The sequence below is a fragment of the Seriola aureovittata genome, chromosome 12, assembly GCF_021018895.1.
Source record: "Seriola aureovittata isolate HTS-2021-v1 ecotype China chromosome 12, ASM2101889v1, whole genome shotgun sequence".
NCBI classification, from domain to species: domain Eukaryota; kingdom Metazoa; phylum Chordata; class Actinopteri; order Carangiformes; family Carangidae; genus Seriola; species Seriola aureovittata.
This window is the reverse complement of record NC_079375.1, coordinates 26,036,209-26,053,665: the sequence shown is the minus strand read 5'-3', so window position 1 is coordinate 26,053,665 and position 17,457 is coordinate 26,036,209. Positions and strand designations below refer to the sequence as shown.

The window sequence follows — 17,457 nt, the reverse complement described above, 5'->3', positions numbered from 1 at the left end:
TCCACCATCAGTCATGATTGTACATCTGAGTCGCTTCTTTTAACAGTGGAAATTATGTCATGTTTTCTGTATTACCACATTTAACCGATGTCTTTTTGAGCTGTTAAGTAAAAGAACAATTTCATCTTTAACACATAATTACAGACGGAAGAATTTACAAAATTATTTATAGTAAAATCTAATTAAAGTATATTTTTGCATAAGCTGGTCAATGCAGAATTATTTTGTTATATAATTCGTCATCATATTTTGTAATGTCATTTCTGGCTTCCTCTTAGGGCACTCGTTTCACTTTCTTCAACTGTGAATTTCTTTTGCTTTTTTGCCTCAGACTAACAACAATTTCATCACTTTCTCCATAACACAGCCCCAGGAAAGTGTATTTCTGATTTACCAAGATGCACATGATGGTACAATTAAAATTGGCCAGTGCACGTCATGAATCCTGCAGTAATTTTGCAAACTTTTTTTAAGCAAGATAAGTACATTTCTATGTGCATATTAGTGATTGATGCCCAATTATTTTATAAAAATATCATGTAGATACCAAGTTAGGTTCTTTAAATAAACACAGATGACTACTACAGGAGTGTTTACGCCTTTTACTCAACATCAATTTTACACTACAGCTTTTAGCAGTAGGCAATTTGGGTCTGTGGCTCAAAGGGGGGTTTAGATGAACAACAAAGTAAACAAATACAAAAATACAAAAAATTTTGGCTGAAAAGCTCAGAGAAAAGAGATTAAAGTCCGGAAGAATCTGAAGATCAGAAGACAACAACAGAACTCCAACTGTAGTCTGAGTTCATTTAGCAGGATCATGTTGTGTAGCTTTATTTTCTGCTCAGATGACACACACACATGAAAAGTTTGGATCTATCCACATTACAGGAAAATCAAATTAAGGGAGAAAAACTACTTAAATTTAAATATATCTTGTGTTGTATTTAATGCTGTACTGTCCAGTCTGAAACCTAACCTCACTGTCTCTATAGTTGCTAAATTATACAAATCATCATTATTAATTTATCTTCCGTTTAGTACATTAAGTGTGACAAAGGTTGTATGTGATCAAGTGTCTCTTGATGAGTTTTGGTGGTCCAATCCATGTCAGAATTTTGATGATTTTTATTCCCACTCCATCCCTGTGTTACAGTGATGTGGTTTCTCTCCAGCATCGGCTCTTCTCATGTGGGCTATCAATTCACCAGTAAGTCTGAAAGCTCACCCACGAGTTGAGTACATATGGCACTTTTAATATGTCTTATGAAGTCTTATGTGTCTTTTCAAGCCTGACACTTGATGGAATTGTTTCCCACATGTGTTGCAGGCGTACGGTTTCTCACCTGTGTGAGTTCTTATGTGGATCAACAAGCAATAACTACGTGCGAAACGTTTTCCACACATTTTGCAAGAAAATGGCTTTTCACCTGTGTGGATTCTCAAGTGCTTTTTCAACATTGGTGTGTCACTAAATCTTTTCCCACACGTGTTGCAGGTGTATGGCTTCTCACCAGTGTGAGTTCTCATGTGGACCGACAAGCCATCACGACCTGCAAAACCTTTCCCGCAGGTGTTGCAAGAATACGGTTTCTCTCCTGTGTGGATTCTTATGTGCCTTTTCAATGCTGATTTATTACTAAATCTTTTCCCACATGTCTCACAAGAATATGGCCTCTCACCTGTGTGGGTCCTCAGATGTATAATCAACAGGGACTTATACTGAAAATCCTTTCCACAAGTGTCACATTTTAAAGACTTTTTACCTGTCTGAGTGTTGCAGTTACTCTTTGATGTGGGTGAGTTGTGTACATTGTCACTGTGACTTGTGTTTTTGTGATATCTCTGCTTTGGTTGCATCTCTGCATTTCCTGTTGATTCTGGGACTACAAGCTCGCTTCCTTCCTGATCTTTGCTCTCAGCTACAGGAGAGTTGTGAGAGAGAAGCTGGTGGTCACTTTCCTCATTAGTAGGAGTCAACATCAAGGTATCAGTCTCCTGCTTCAGTACAAGCTGCTCTCCCTTCTGACTGGTGCAGAGTTCCTCCTCTTCCTCTTTAATCTGTAGAAGCTCTGGGTCCTCCTGGTCACAGAGCTGCTGGTCAGTGAGAACCTCCTCCTCCTTACAGACATGTTGCTGTGGGAGCTCTGGAGGGACAAAGAGACATGACAAATAGCAGTAAGACCGAGATTAAAAAGTGTTTGAGGCCCTGTTCAGACCCGTAATCACATTTATATTCAGTGATCCGATCACAAGTCGACAGCTCTAAGCACGTCAGTTCACACCAAGCATTAAATGCGTCTCCACATGGATCTCAAGTGACTACTGCTTGTCTGCGCACAGTTCTACAATGAAATAAGGTTTTATTCAATGTGGCCAGGACACATTCACGTTCACAGTGCTATAAGAATGCAGCCACACGTGGTCCAGACCACCTCTGAATGTGGTCTGAGAGATCAGATCCTAAATGCGTCCTCAGTGCGTCTTGGGTGCATTCACACCTGAACTTAGAGCTGTCCACTGGTGATCGGATCACCCGAGATAGATGTTAATACCAGGTCTGAATGGGATCCCTGTGTCACTCACTTGTTTTAGTGGCATCACCTCTCATCTTCACGGACTGATTCTTCCTAAAACAAGCCATGATTGACTGTGATGTGCTGATAGTGTGTGAGACTTTGTCACTGGTAGATACTGCTGTCCAATGACTCACCGTTGCTGTGTCACTCATGTTTGTGTCATATGTCTAACATACTTTGACCAGGGTCATGTCACTGCTGTTGGACCAGCTTATCAAACAAGGACACATTATCTTGCTCCTCTTCCACTCTCCACTCATTCATGTTGATCCTTTACTGTCAAATGCAGCTGCTGACTATTGGTATGTTGCTGTTCTGTGCTACATGAGAACAGTCAGTGTGGCTCCAGCGGCAGATACGCCACTGTCCACCAGGTGAGTTGTGCATGTAGTGAGAGGAGGCCCAGGTGAAATATCTATAAAACAACATGAGAAAGGTCCGGGGACAAAGTCTGATGACACTTTAAAGTAAAGATTAATTATTCTATAATTGACAGAGGTATCTACCAGTGAAATGGGAGTGATAAGCTGTTTACAAGATCAACATAATCAACACATCATATTCAGCAGTATCAATAAGGATCAATAAGTGAAGATGAGAGGTGGTACATGACAGTGGAACACGAGGGACACACGATCAGACTATTTTTAATCTCAGTAAATAATGTGATGTTAAAAAAAAAAACAGATCTCTGAGTAAATAAACTCCTGTGTTAGTTTTCATTCAGACCATCCTGGTTTCACAGACCTGTCCTGTGTAGCTTTATCTCGGGTTTCCAAACGATATCCAGCAGTCTGCGCTGACGATCGATCTCTTCCTCGTACTCGACGATAGTTTGTTCAAAGACTCCGAATATTTCTTCAGCAGCAGCAGTTAGTCGCTCGTTGACAAACTCTCTCAGATACTGAACTGAAGACATTGTTGCTTCATTACCACTGAAATATTTATCTGCGATACGACTACACCGACGTCCTCAGGCCAAAGCTAACCCTATTTGCGCTTTCATTGTTTACTTCCGCTGGGTGTCACACTGTGAAGTTCCGGCAGTTGATCCGCCTTCAGTTATGATTGTACATATGTGTCGCTTCATTGATTTCACGGGGAAATTAGGTTATTTTCTCTGTACTACTACATGATGTATTTTGAGGCAGCTGGTTGAGGTGGAAAAGTTTGAATTTTTTACATAGTTCACGTACTGATGGATGGTTTAACGAGGCATCAAGTTTTATATTTATACATTTTAAGGTTTTGTATAATATATAGCAAATTAATTATAGCTGTCAAGTGAATTTAGTGGACTACAATGTATATTTGCCTTTGAAATGTAGTAAAGTAGAAATATATACTGTATATAATATAAACAATACAATGTGGTAAAGTAAAGGTACATACTTTATATAACATAAAATAAAATGGCTCAAAGTAGAAATACCTCAAGATTTTTTTTTTCAAACTGAAGTGATCAATATCTTATACCTGTGTGTAATTTAGATGCACTCTTGTCCCTGAGAATAATCAATGTACTTAGGCATAGTTCAGAATATATGTACATTTTGTTTTTACCTTTCTAGACCAAAGCGCATACTGTACCAGTACTCATCAATAATGGGGCTTTTATTTGAGGCCATTCTCCTCCATTGATTCTCTAATTGGATGCACGTCCATACGGTCCATTCAGAAAGTGTTGAACCCCTGCAAATTTTTCACATTATGTTATGTTACAGACTTTTGCTATAAAAAAACTTTTTTTTTTCTCTCACTGGACTATAGTCAATGACAGAGTGAAAACTGAATTTTACAATTTTTTGCAAATTTATTAAAAAGTAAAAACTGAAATATGACATTGACAAATGTATGAGACCCTTTGCTATGACACTTAAAATTTAACTCAGGTTCCTCCATTTCATGATTTGGGAAGGCACACGTCTTTATTAAATCTCACAGCTGACAATGAATAATAAAAAGCCATGAGGTGGAAGCAACTGCCTGCAGAGCTCAGAGACAGGATTGTGTAAAGCTCACAACTAGTATAACAGATATATCAAGTTCATTCATTCACAAAATACATAGAGTTTCTTAGCTTCAACATGATAGAGTTCAAAGTCTACATTTACACCTCAGGTAGAGTAAAAAAGTAGTAAAAGACAATATTGATTTAAGTGTTTAAGTAGCCAACCATTTATATTTATATGAACTATGCATTCACTGTGAAACAATTTTTTTCCAAGATTTGGAAGATTACACTTGTTTCAAAGAAATACAGCTGCAAACAGAATATGAGTAATATAGTCATATGAAGGAGAAATAATGCTGCGACAGTGACTTCTGTGAAAAAAATTGTAAATGGAATTACAGAGCTGTATCTATTTCAAAGTGTATTCCATTCATTAAGTGAACTTCTTGATGGTTTCCCCTGTGTAAATTGATTCTCATGTGTTTTTTCAACTGTGTGATTTGAGAAAAACGTTTTCCACCAGAGCTGCAAGTATGTGGCTCTTCACTTCTGTGGGCTCTTGTGTGTTCTGTCCATGAATCACTAAAACTGAATCCTCCCACATATTTTACAAATCAAAGGCTTCAGGTCTTTATGTGACCTTATATGCCTTCTAAACTTTAACAATTGAAGTATATTTTCTCGCATGTGTTGCAGTGATGTGGTTTCTCTCCAGTATGGACTCTTCTCTTGGGGACTGTCAATTCTCAATTAAGCCTGAAAGCTCTCCCACATCATCATGTTCTAAGTACATGACTTATAAACTTTATGAATTCTTACATGTCTTTCAAAGTTCTGCTTCATATTGAATCTTTTTCCACCAGTGTTGCAGGGGTAAGGCTTCTCACCTGTGGCGATACTTGTGGACTTTCAAGTCATCATTAAATCTTAAAGCTCTTCCACAAGTCGCACAAGAATGTTTTTTCTTTATCTTTCTCTTTCAACACTGTTGCATCACCTTTTTTCCACAAAGTTGTTGCAAAGTTATAGCTTCTCACCTGTGTGAGTTCTCATGTGAAGTTTCAGGCCAGCATTCCATTTGAAATTTTTGCCACATGTTTTGCAAGAATATGGTTTCTCACTTGTGTGGCTTCTGATGTGACGTCTCAATAATGTCATTGTACAAAATCTCTTCCCACAAGTCTCACAAGAATATGGCTTCTCGCCTGTATGGATTTTTAAATGTTCATTCAATACTGAACTGTGCCTGAATTTTTTCCCACAGGTGTTACATGGGTATGGCTTCTCACCTGTGTGGGTTCTCATGTGGACAAACAAGCCTGTACTAGTTCTGACAGCTTTGCCACATGTTTTGCAAGAGTACGGCTTCTCACCTGTATGAATTCTTATGTGCCTTTGTAAGTGTGTTTTCTGATAGAACCTTTTCCCACAGGTGTTGCAGGAGTGTGCATTCTCACCTGTGTGGATTCTCATGTGCCTTATCAATACTGACTTGTCACTAAATCTTTTCCCACAGGTGATGCAAGGGTACGGTTTCTCACCCGTGTGGATTCTCAGATGTACATTCAATTTGGACTTAAAGTTAAAAGTTTTTCCACAGGTGTCACATTTGAAAGACTTTTTCCCTGGCTGAGTGTTACAATGACTCTTTGATTCTGGGTCTGCATCCTTGCTTCCTTCTTGATCTTGGCTCTCAGCTACAGGAAAGTTGTGAGAGAGGAGCTGGTGGTCACGTTCCTCATTAGTAAGAGTCAACATAAAGGTATCGGTCTCCTGCTTCAGTACAAGCTGCTCTCCCTCCTGACTAGTGTGGAGTTCCTCCTCTTCCTCTTTAATCTGTGGAGGCTCTGGATCCTCCTGGTCCAGACTGGAGTTCCTCTCCTGGTCACAGAGCTGCTGGTCAGTGAGAACCTCCTCCTCCTTAGAGACATCCTGCTGTGGGAGCTCTGGAAGAACAAAGGGACATTAGAAACGGGTTACTAATATGATGGATAAAATCAGATCTTGGCTTGGTTTTATTTTGTCCTCAGACAACCCACAAGTTATTTTCTAACTTCTAAGAAAATAAGTTTGGTTTTGAGTAATAAGTATATGGCAGAGCAATTGTGAAAAGTACAATGTTTAATTTTAAAGATATAGTCGTGAAAAAGTAACTTGAGTTTCCCTTATTCTTATTTTTTGTTAAGTCCATGTCACATCTTAACAGTCTCAGCATTTTTTATAATAAATAGTCTAAACACATCTTAACAACTTAACACTTTAACACATCCTTTTCTCTTTCTTTCCCTCTTATATCACATTTCCCCACTTTCCCCACTTATTCTGATGTCTCACCATGTGTGTTTATCTCAGTCGCTGACTGAAGTTGCAGTGATTGGCTAAGTAGCATCACATGAACAGTGCCATAAAGCAGGTTTAGCCGCTATTCGTTGATATCAAATATTGCTATATTTAGCATCATATACAATATTTTTCATGATGTCATTTCTTTTCTTTTCCAGTATAGCACAGTCTGCCTTGGATCTGCTGTACAGTGGCTGCATTGCTGATCCCTGAAACATACAATATAATTATATTATAACCCAGTGATGAGCTTGTACGAAATTTTGGCTGGACTGTATCAAGATATTAAATTTGGATATCACCTATTCCACCATAAAGTCTAACAAAGCTGAAAAGCCGCGCAGGTTAACACAGAAACACTGTATCAAAGTGTAATAATTCTCAGTGATTTATGGGTTATATGTCTGTGTCAAGATAAGACATTGTCTGGATTCGGACTGTGGTCATACTATTAGTGACCTCGGACAACAGCTAGCGTTACGCTTTTTTCATCATCATCTTTTTTTTATACCGGAAATCACCTACATTTGAGTTTTCCTCTTTGAACTCTTTAATACCGAGCAGGTAGAATCGAAGCAAATTAACAGAAACAGCAATTAGACGGTTTCATAAATGTCACTGAACAAGGAAATCACAAAGCATGCTACAGAAATAATCTTGAACGGGAGTGTAAAGAACTCAAAGACAAATTTAATCCTTAACGACAAAGTTGGTGTTACATGAATTTATTTCCCCTTCCTTATTTGTGACATTAAGAATCTGCCGTCGTAAAGAAAGTTTAAACCATTAGGATCCTATATGAGTCATGTCCTTGTGTTAGTTTTCATTCAGACCATTCTGGTTTCACAGACCTGTCCTGTGTAGCTTTATCTCGGGTTTCCAAACGATATCCAGCAGTCTGCGTTGACGATCGATCTCTTCCTCGTACTCGACGATAGTTTGTTCAAAGACTCCGAATATTTCTTCAGCAGCAGCAGTTAGTCGCTCGTTGACAAACTCTCTCAGATACTGAACTAACGACATTTTTGCTTCGTTACCACTGAAATATTTATCTGCGATACGACTACACCGTCATCTTCAAGCTAGCTCCACACATCCATACAGCTAATGCTACTCGCGCGCTTTATTTACTTCCGCTGTGTGTCACACAGTGAAGTTCCGGCAGTGGAAGTGAATAGCCTTTTTTTCCGCTTTAAGTTATGATTGTACTTCTGTGTCGATTCATTTCATAGGTAAATTAGATTATTTACGCTGTACTACCAAATTTAACTGATGTCTTTTGAGTTATTTGGTTAACACTAGTTTTATATTTAACACATCAGTTAGGAAATTACTTTCCGTACAATGTAATTCAAGGTATGAAAGGTGCTCATGTACAATAGCCCCCTTCTGTGTTGCTGGGGCCATGCTGATCAAGTTCTATGAGTTCATTCTAAGTTTTTATGTGTAAAATATTATTCAGCAAACTAACTATAGCTGCACCGTCATCTTCAAGCTAGCTCCACATATACCAACAGCTAACGCCGAAGTGTGGTCACCTTGTTTACTTCCGCTGGGTGTCACACTGTGAAGTTCCGGGAGGGGACGTGAGTTAGTATTAATTTCCGCCTTCAGTTATAACTGTCGGTGTTTCTTTATTTCACAGGGAAATTAGTTTTTTTTTTCTCTGTACTACCACAATCAACTGATATCATTTTTAGCTATTTTACAAACTTAAAAAAAACGTATTTTACTTTTTAATAAGTAGTAGTAATGTCATGTAAGTTTTGCTCATAACCAAAGTTAACTATAGCTGTTACGTAAACATAGTATTTGGCTGTTCAACATAAGAGTATATAACATAACATGAAGTATATTTAACATAAAATAAAGTGAGTCAAAGTACAAACACCTTTACAATTGATTTGTTAAAGTATTAAACATCTCATGTCTTTATGTGATTTAGAAGTTCTGTAAGTTTTAGAATTTAAAATATTAATCAGCAAAGTAAATATGAATGTAGTGGAATACAATTTATAATTGCCTTGTAGTAGAGGTACATACACTACACAATATAAAATAAAATGTCTCAAAGTACAACTAGCTCGAAACTGATTTGTTTATTTGAAGTGTTCAAAATTTCACATCTGTGTGTAATTTAAATGCAGTCTTGGCCATCTGAGAATAAATGTACTTAGGCAGAGTGCTTGAGTAAATGTAATCAGTTATATTCCATCCCTTTTAGTATGATTGCTTAATATGAGGCACTTACATTGATCACATTACCAAACTGTATCATATCAAACTATAAGTTCACTTACAGCAGGTGAGCTACAACACTAAAACACCTGTTGTGTGTTATAATTGAACTCTGAAAACAACTCCTCTTCACTATGACTACAATCCATCAATGTGGAAACATCAGTCTAAATAACCAGCACTGAAAACATTTTTTACTATCAACAATCTATCTATCACAAAAACAAGTCAGTTTCCTTATATAGCACATTTTACAGAAACATGTAGTTCATTTTGTACATTTTTTAATCTGTGTGTCACCTCTAAAGTGTGAAAGAACAAAATTATATCAGATTAATTAAATAAAAAAATACATGTAAATATAAAATGAAAGGAAATGGCTCTAAACAAAAAAGTAAAGACTCTAGTTGGTGGGATGACAACATAGGTGATTGTACAGCACTAGAAGTTAACTTCAATGTCACACAACTCACAGTCCACCTGAATACCTTTGATAGAACATAAAATTAAAAAAATTAACATCAACTTGTGAGGCCAATCATTTATACTCGTAGGAACTATGCTATACTATCCCTACCTCTGCGTAGTGAACAGCAAAAATGCATCATAGACGTATGTCTTAATCAGAAACAGAGTTGGTGATTGTGGAAGAAAACTTTTATGTTGCAACAACAAACATTTGTAGACGGGTTGAAATTTGTTGAGAAATGGATTGCGGCAAAATTATAATTTTCCCTCGATTATATCTTGTTTTTATAATTGTTGGAGGCCAAAATCGTAATCAAAAATAAAATTTGATTAATTGATCACCCCTAGTTGACACTGTACTACATTAAACTAAGATATTGTGACCTCTTTCCGGTGGAAAATGTTATACATTATATTAAAGAGATGTATTTATTGCAAAGTGTATTTGATTCAGTTGGTGAACTCTTCGCCAAACAAGATACATCCTGATGGTTTCTCCTGTGTAAACTCTCAGATGTTTTTCCAACTGTGTGATTTGAGAAAAACTTTTCTCAGAAGAACTGCAATTATGTGGCTCTTCACTTCCGTGGGTTCTTGTGTCTTATCTCTGAATCACAAAAATTGTATCCTCCCTCATATTTTACAAATCAAACTACTTTCCTGGATGTGATCTTAAATGCCTTCCCAACTGAAACACATGAAGTATCTTTTCCCTCAGGTTTTGCAGTGATGTGGTTTCTCTCCAATGTGCGCTCCTCTCATATGGACTTTCAGTTCACCCCTAAGCCGAAAGCTCTCCTACATGTCTCCTACACCTTTAACCTGTATGAAGCCGTATGTGGTTTTGCAAGTTTGCTTGCTGCTTGAAACTCTTCCCACAGGTGTTGCAGGAGTATGGCCTCTCACCTGTGTGAATTCTCATATGGACTGTCAAAACACTACTTTGTCTGAATGCTTTACCACATGTCTCACAAGAATATGGTTTTTCACCAGTGTGGATCATTGTATGTTGTTTCAATACTGACTCTCTACAAAATCTTTTTCCACAGGTCTTGCAAAGGCACGGCTTCTCACTGTGTTTTCTAATGTGGACTCTCAAATGACTACTAAAACTGAAAGTTTTCCCACAAGTCTCACACGAATATGGTTTTTCACCTGTGTGGATTTTTACATGGGAATTAAGTGCTGACTTGGCACGAAACCTTTTCCCACATGTCTTGCAAAGGTACGGTTTCTCACCTGTGTGGGTTCTGATGTGGACTGCCAATTCACCACCAAGTCTGAAAGTTTTCCCACAAGTCTCGCAAAAATATGGCTTCTCACCTGTGTGGATTCTTATGTGATCATTAAGAGTTTTTGTATGACGGAAACTTTTCCCACAGGTGTTGCAGAGGAATGGCTTCTCACCTGTGTGAGTTCTCCTGTGGGCCATCATACCCTCTTTAGTAATGAAACTTCTCCCACATGTTTCACAGGAATATGGCCTCTCACCTGTGTGGATTCTCATGTGGACTTTCAGGGCAGGATCACATTTGAAACCTTTACCACATGTTTTGCACAAGTACGGCCTCTCGCCTGTATGGATTCTCATGTGAGTTGTCCATATTGACATGGATGTAAATCTTTTCCCACAGGTCTTGCAAAGGTAAGGCTTTTCACCTGTGTGGGTTCTCATGTGGATCAACAAACCCAAACTAGATGTGAGAAGTTTCCCACATGTTTCACAAGAATAAGGTTTCTCACCTGTGTGAGTTGTTATGTGCTTATGCAAATTTGCTTTCTGGGAGAATCTTTTCCCACAGGTGCTGCAGGTGTATGGCTTCTCATCAGAGTGGGTTCTTAGATGTACATTCAGTGATGATATCTGCCTGAAATATTTCCCACAGGTGTTGCAGTGGTACGGCTTCTCACCTGTGTGTTTTCTCATATGTATGTTCAGTTGGGATTTACACTTAAAATCTTTTTCACAAGTTTCACATTTGAAAGACTTTTTAACTGTCTGAGTGTTAAAGTGACTCTTTGATTCTGGGTCTACATCCTTGCTTCCTTTCTGATCTTGGCTCTCAGCTACAGGAGAGTTGTGAAAGAGGAGCTGGTGGTCACTTTCCTCATTAGTAGGAGTCAACATAAAGGTATCAGTCTCCTGCTTCAGTACAGGCTGCTCTCCCTCCTGACTGGTGCAGAGTTCCTCCTCTTCCTCTTTAATCTCTGGGTCCTCCTGGTCCAGACTGGAGTTCCTCTCCTTGTTAAACTGCTGCTGGTCAGTGAGAACCTCCTCCTCCTTAAAGACATGTTGCTGTGGGAGCTCTGGAGAGACAACGAGACACGAGAAATAGGTTACTAACGTGATGATGGAAAAACTGAGATCTTGCTTTGTCTTTACTTTGTCATAAGATAACTAACAAATAACACACTTTAAAAATATAAATGTGTTCCGTTATCAATCTTGAATAGCTTCTCTAGGTTTTGCAAACTAGCAGATGTCACTATGCTATATCACACCCATCACACATGAGAAACACCTTTAATCGTACACCTAATCACAGACAAAGTTCAGGTGAAACGCTTCTTGTACAGATTCGTTTTCTGCAGATATACTAAAATATCTATACAGTATTTATCTATATGTCTTAAATTCTACTCTGAAATCACTTTATACCATAAATTACTTTGAAATCTATGTTAACGATACCGGAAAACAAATGATCAAATGATGAAGAAAGAAAAAGTGCAAAATGTTTATTTTTAGGAAAAAGAAATAAGTAGTTGCTGCTGTTCATTGCAATCTTTTTGTGTCCTGTTTATTATTTTATTACTAAATGTGCCCAGTTAGCTGAATCTAAGATTAAAACCACAGGGACCAGCTTGTAATCGTTGTCTGTCCGTGACCGAGTGTCGCCACTTCCTATGGAGGCCGATTATATTTCTCTTGTGATCAACCAACCAATCAAAACTTGGTCGACTAAGGCTCGATACCGATGTTCCCCCTTAGGACCAAGCTCTGAACCCTCAAAGACTTAACTAACGACACCTGGTAAGTGACTGAGTGCGAAAGGCAGCCAGGACTCAAAATAGTATAAATATGGACGGGACGGCATTTTATGACATATCATGTTACCTTGTCGATGCCAAAACATGTTTCATACAATTATGGGTCTGGAACTTTAGATTTTACATTTTTAATTCCTACCCTTCACTCCGTTTGTAACCAAACAACTACACACAGTTCTGGCTGGGGGTCACCAGTGAGGGGTGTTTATCGATACATGTTTTTTCTTATAATGTGAACCAGTGATCTTTGTTTACATATGCCAATTCCTGTGCTCCAGATGGTGTTGTTTTCAGATTCACAGCTTCACTGATATCTACTGGTATGTCTGTGAAGAATGATGAGAAAGTGAAGACACTGTTGGAAAAAGGTTGGTAGCACTTATACTTAAAATCTTGTCCACAGGTGTCACAGTTTAACCTTTTTACCTGTCTGAGTGTTACAGTTGTGAGAAAGGAGCTGGTGGTCACTTTCCTCATTAGTAGGAGTCAACATCAAGGTATCAGTCTCCTGCTTCAGTACAAGCTGCTCTCCCTCCTGACTGGTGCAGAGTTCCTCCTCTTCCTCTTTAATCTGTGGAGGCTCTGGGTCCTCCTGGTCCAGACTGGAGTTCCTCTCCTGGTCACAGAGCTGCTGGTCAGTGAGAACCTCCTCCTCCTTACAGACATGATGCTGTGGGAGCTCTGGAGGGACAAAGGGACGTGAGAAATAGCAGCAACATAGAAATTAAAAAGTGTCTGATCACGTGTGTCACTCTACTAGTGAAATGGGAGTGATAATATGTCTATAAGTTGAACACTATCAACACACCAAAATCAGCATCTGAATTAATAAGAATGATTAGAGGTGGTACAGTGGAACACGAGGGACACACGATCAGACACATTTAATCTCAGTAAATAACGTGATGTTACAAAACCAGATCTCTGAGTAAATAAACTCCTGTGTTAGTTTTCATTCTGACCATCCTGGTTTCACAGACCTGTCCTGTGTAGCTTTATTTTGGGTTTCCAAACGATATCCATCTGTCTACGCTTCGATCTCTTCCTCGTACTCGACGATAGTTTGTTCAAAGACTCCGAATATTTCTTCAGCAGCAGCAGTTAGTCGCTCGTTGACAAACTCTCTCAGATACTGAACTGAAGACATTGTTGCTTAGTTACCACTGAAATATTTACCTGCGATACGACTACACCGTCATCTTCAAGCTAACTCCACATATACCAACAGCTAACGCTGCTCGCGCACTTTCATTGTGTACTTCCGCTGGGAGTCACACAGTGAAGTTCCGGCAGGGGACGTGAATTAGCTTTTATTTTCGACTTCAGCTGTGATTGCACATCTGTTCCAACAAAGTCAAAATTTCAATAACCCTGAATTTGTGAAGGGATTCAAGCATAGACCTAGAAAAGTATGCTGTATGGGTTCAAGATGGCTGTTCTTCATATTTACTTTGAATCCTAAGGCTTATGTGATTGATGACCCCCCTTGTGTCTTGTACAACTTGATTGCGACATGCGGTGCAGGTCATCCGGTCTTTTACACTACAAAGCTTGACTGTTAGAATAAATACATGAGATTAGTGAAGAAGAATTTGTTGCCCATATTCCACTCAGCATCGATCGATGTATACAGTACTACCACTTCGGCTGACAACAATTAAAGTCCTTCAATCCGATCTGTCAATGTGAGATCAGTCTGAATAACCAGCACTGAAGGAAATAATTCATTATTAAAATTTCTTGACGAAAGTCAGTTTATTTATATAGCACCTTTTATAAAACAATGTAGTTCATCTTCTACAACTTGTGTTTTTGCGTCACCTCTAAAAGATGAGAAAATACAAATTACATCAAACTGATTCAATCACAAAATTATTAAAAATACACAAGGACAGTCTCTAGACAAAAAGAACTAGTTGGTAAGATGACCACATAAGTGACACAACAGTATTTGAAGGTTTCTAAACATTAGACTTAAGCTGACTCATAACTGTGGTACAGTATAAAAATATTAAAATTAATAGTATTAAATATTATATTCTTAGAAATTATTCACTCACTGTAAAATATTTTTCCAAAATCAGTTTTCCAAGGCTTTTCTAATTTGGACTCTCCCACATGTTCAGTAGGTACATTACTTTTTATTTGTATGGATTATTACATGTCTTACTAAGTTTGCCTTCTGACTGAACCTTTTTCCACAGATGTGGCAGTGGTATGGCTTCTCACCTGTGTGGGTTCTTGTGTGCTTAATCAAGTCTGAGTGGTTGCTAAATTTTTTCCCACAGATGTTGCAGTTGTATGGCTTCTCGCCTGTGTGGATTCTCATGTGCACCAACAAGACTCACGAGTAGTTAAACCTTTCCCACATATTTTACAAAAATATGGCTTCTCATCAGTGTGGGTTCTTGTATGCTTATTCAAGTCTGACTTGTTACTAAAATTTTTCCCACAGGTGTCGCAGGTGTAAGGCCTCTCACCTGTGTGAGTTCTTAAATGAACTTTCAATGTTGATGTCCGACTGAATTTTTTACCACAGGTGTCGCAGGTGTAGGGCTTCTCACCTGTGTGGCGTCTCTGATGTATTTTCAAATTGGACTTATTCTTAAAATATTTTCCACAGGTGTCACATTTTAAAGACTTTTTACATGTCTGAGTGTTGCAGTGACTCTTTGACTCTGAGTCTGCACGCTTACTTGTTTTCTTATCTTGGCTCTCAGCTACACCACAGTTATGAGAGAGGAGCTGGTGCTCACTTTCCTCATTAGTAGGAGTCAACATAAAGGTATCAGTCTCCTGCTTCAGTACAAGCTGCTCTCCCTCCTGACTGGTGCAGAGTTCCTCCTCTTCCTCTTTAATCTGTGGAGGCTCTGGGTCCTCCTGGTCCAGACTGGAGTTCCTCTCCTGGTCACAGAGCTGCTGGTCAGTGAGAACCTCCTCCTCCTCACAGACATGTTGCTGTGGGAGCTCTGGAGGGACAAAGGGACATTAGAAATAGGTTACTAATGTGATGATGGAAAAACTCTAATTTTGGTTTGGTCTTATTTTGTCCTAAGAAAACTCATGTAACAAACTTCTCCAAACATTCAATAAAAGATATTAATAAAGAAAGTATAAAATTCACAAAAAGTACAATAGAAACAGTTTAAAACAAACCACAAGCAGCACACAAAGCGAACAAAGTGCTGTGAGTAAAACTGAAGCAGGAAACAGGATAAAAACAACAAGTTAAAGGAAGTTATTTCACAGTGGTCCTGACCTGCTCCCAATCACGACAACAACAAAGACTGCTGCGTCTCTGCTGCACTACTGCCCAAAATCACATATCTATGTCAGCGAGTAGGGTTTGGTCGATTATTACCGGGCAGCCATTGAATGAAGGCTGTTTGAAAAGAGACGCATCAAAGCACAATGCATTCATTTCTTTTGTTTGCTCTTTGTTTCACAATTCTTCTATAATCTTTAAGTTCAGTCAGTTTCCCTTGTGTCTTATGCAACCTGTGTGTTTGATGTTAAATGTTTACTAATTAAATATGAGATAATAAACTGCCCCAACGTTGTTTCTTCGTGTGCAGCAATGACCCTAAAAGTAAATGTAAGCGTAGAGCTCTGATCAGGATCCTATATGAGTCATACTTTGTTAGTTTTCATTCAGACCATTCTGGTTTCACAGACCTGTCCTGTGTAGCTGTATGTCGGGTCTCAGGACGATATCCAACAGTCTGTGCTGACGATCAATGTCTTCCTTGTACACAATAGTTTTTTCAAAGGCTACTGTGTGCGTTCTTGTATGCTTACTCAAGTCTGAGCAGTTAATAATTTTTTTTCCCCACTGGTGTTGCAGGTGTGTGGCTTCACATCTGTGTGAATTCTTAAATGATTTCTCAATGTTGATGTCCAACTGAATTTTTCCCCACATGTGCTACAATACGGCCTCTCGCATGTGTGGCGTCTCTGATGTATTTTCAAATTGGACTTATTCTTTTTATTTTGTTATATAATATTTTATTGAAATTAAAAGACATTAATGCAGGGTTGGTGGTACAGCTACTGGTTCTGGCATAGATATCATGAAACATGGTGCATAAAGAAGAAATGTACTGAGCAATCAAAAGAAAAACAAATAAATAAATAAAATTCTAACTCACACATACGGAAGTGAAAAATTCACTTCACAGTAGAAAGGGAGGGGGTGTCCTGCTCTCACTGGTGCTGAGAGCCAAGTTTTCATCAGTCCTTATAAAGGTCCAAAAAAGCTCAAATTGGACTTATTCTTAAAAACTTCTCCACAAACGTCACATTTTAATGACGTTTTACCTGTCTGAGTGTTACAGTGACTCTTTGATTCTGGGTCTACATGCTTACTTCCTTTCTGACCTTGGCTCTCAGCTACAGGAGAGATGTGAGAAAGGAGCTGGTGGTCATCGCTTGGTTCTGGTTCACTGGGGTCCATTTCATTAGTAAGAGTCAACATCAAGATATCAGTCTCCTGCTTCAGTACAAGCTGTTCTCCCTCCTGACTGGTGCAGAGTTCCTCCTCTTCCTCTTTAATCTGTAGAGGCTCTGGGTCCTCCTGGTCCAGACTGGAGTTCCTCTCCTGGTCACAGAGCTGCTTGTCAGTGAGAACCTCCTCCTCCTTACAGACATGTTGCTATTTGCACATATTCATAGAGCTAACGCTACCCGCGCACTTTCATTGTGTAATTCCGCTGGGAGTCACACAGTGAAGTTCCGGCAGGGGACGTGAATTAGCTTTTATTTTCGACTTCAGTTGTAATTGCACATCTGTTCCAATAAAGTCAAAATTTCAATAACCCTTTGAGG

The 17,457-nt window shown here is 38.7% G+C and overlaps 2 protein-coding genes and 1 pseudogene across 3 annotated transcripts; all 3 read right to left on the bottom strand.

Annotated features, from left to right (window-relative positions):
* Positions 1-588: 588 nt before the first annotated feature.
* LOC130178744 (zinc finger protein ZFP2-like) lies at positions 589-8,369 on the bottom strand. The gene is made up of 5 exons (XM_056391197.1): positions 7,728-8,369; positions 5,560-6,479; positions 4,340-4,343; positions 3,327-3,551; positions 589-2,147 (listed from the first exon to the last, which is right to left on the bottom strand). The coding sequence occupies exons 1-5, from the start codon at positions 7,897-7,899 to the stop codon at positions 1,255-1,257; spliced, it is 2,214 nt and encodes a 737-aa protein (XP_056247172.1). The 5' UTR covers positions 7,900-8,369; the 3' UTR covers positions 589-1,254.
* Positions 8,370-9,062: 693 nt separating this feature from the next.
* On the bottom strand, positions 9,063-13,882 carry LOC130178306 (gastrula zinc finger protein XlCGF57.1-like). 2 transcript variants are annotated; one of them, XM_056390401.1, is made up of 3 exons: positions 13,810-13,882; positions 13,060-13,314; positions 9,063-11,889 (listed from the first exon to the last, which is right to left on the bottom strand). In XM_056390401.1, the coding sequence occupies exons 2-3, from the start codon at positions 13,124-13,126 to the stop codon at positions 10,400-10,402; spliced, it is 1,557 nt and encodes a 518-aa protein (XP_056246376.1). In that variant the 5' UTR covers positions 13,127-13,314; positions 13,810-13,882; the 3' UTR covers positions 9,063-10,399. The 2 variants fall into 2 exon arrangements, with proteins under 2 accessions (XP_056246376.1, XP_056246375.1); XM_056390400.1 differs by having other exon boundaries at positions 13,614-13,871.
* Positions 13,883-14,238: 356 nt separating this feature from the next.
* LOC130178743 (zinc finger protein 239-like) lies at positions 14,239-17,086 on the bottom strand (annotated as a pseudogene).
* Between the last annotated feature and the right edge of the window lie 371 nt (positions 17,087-17,457).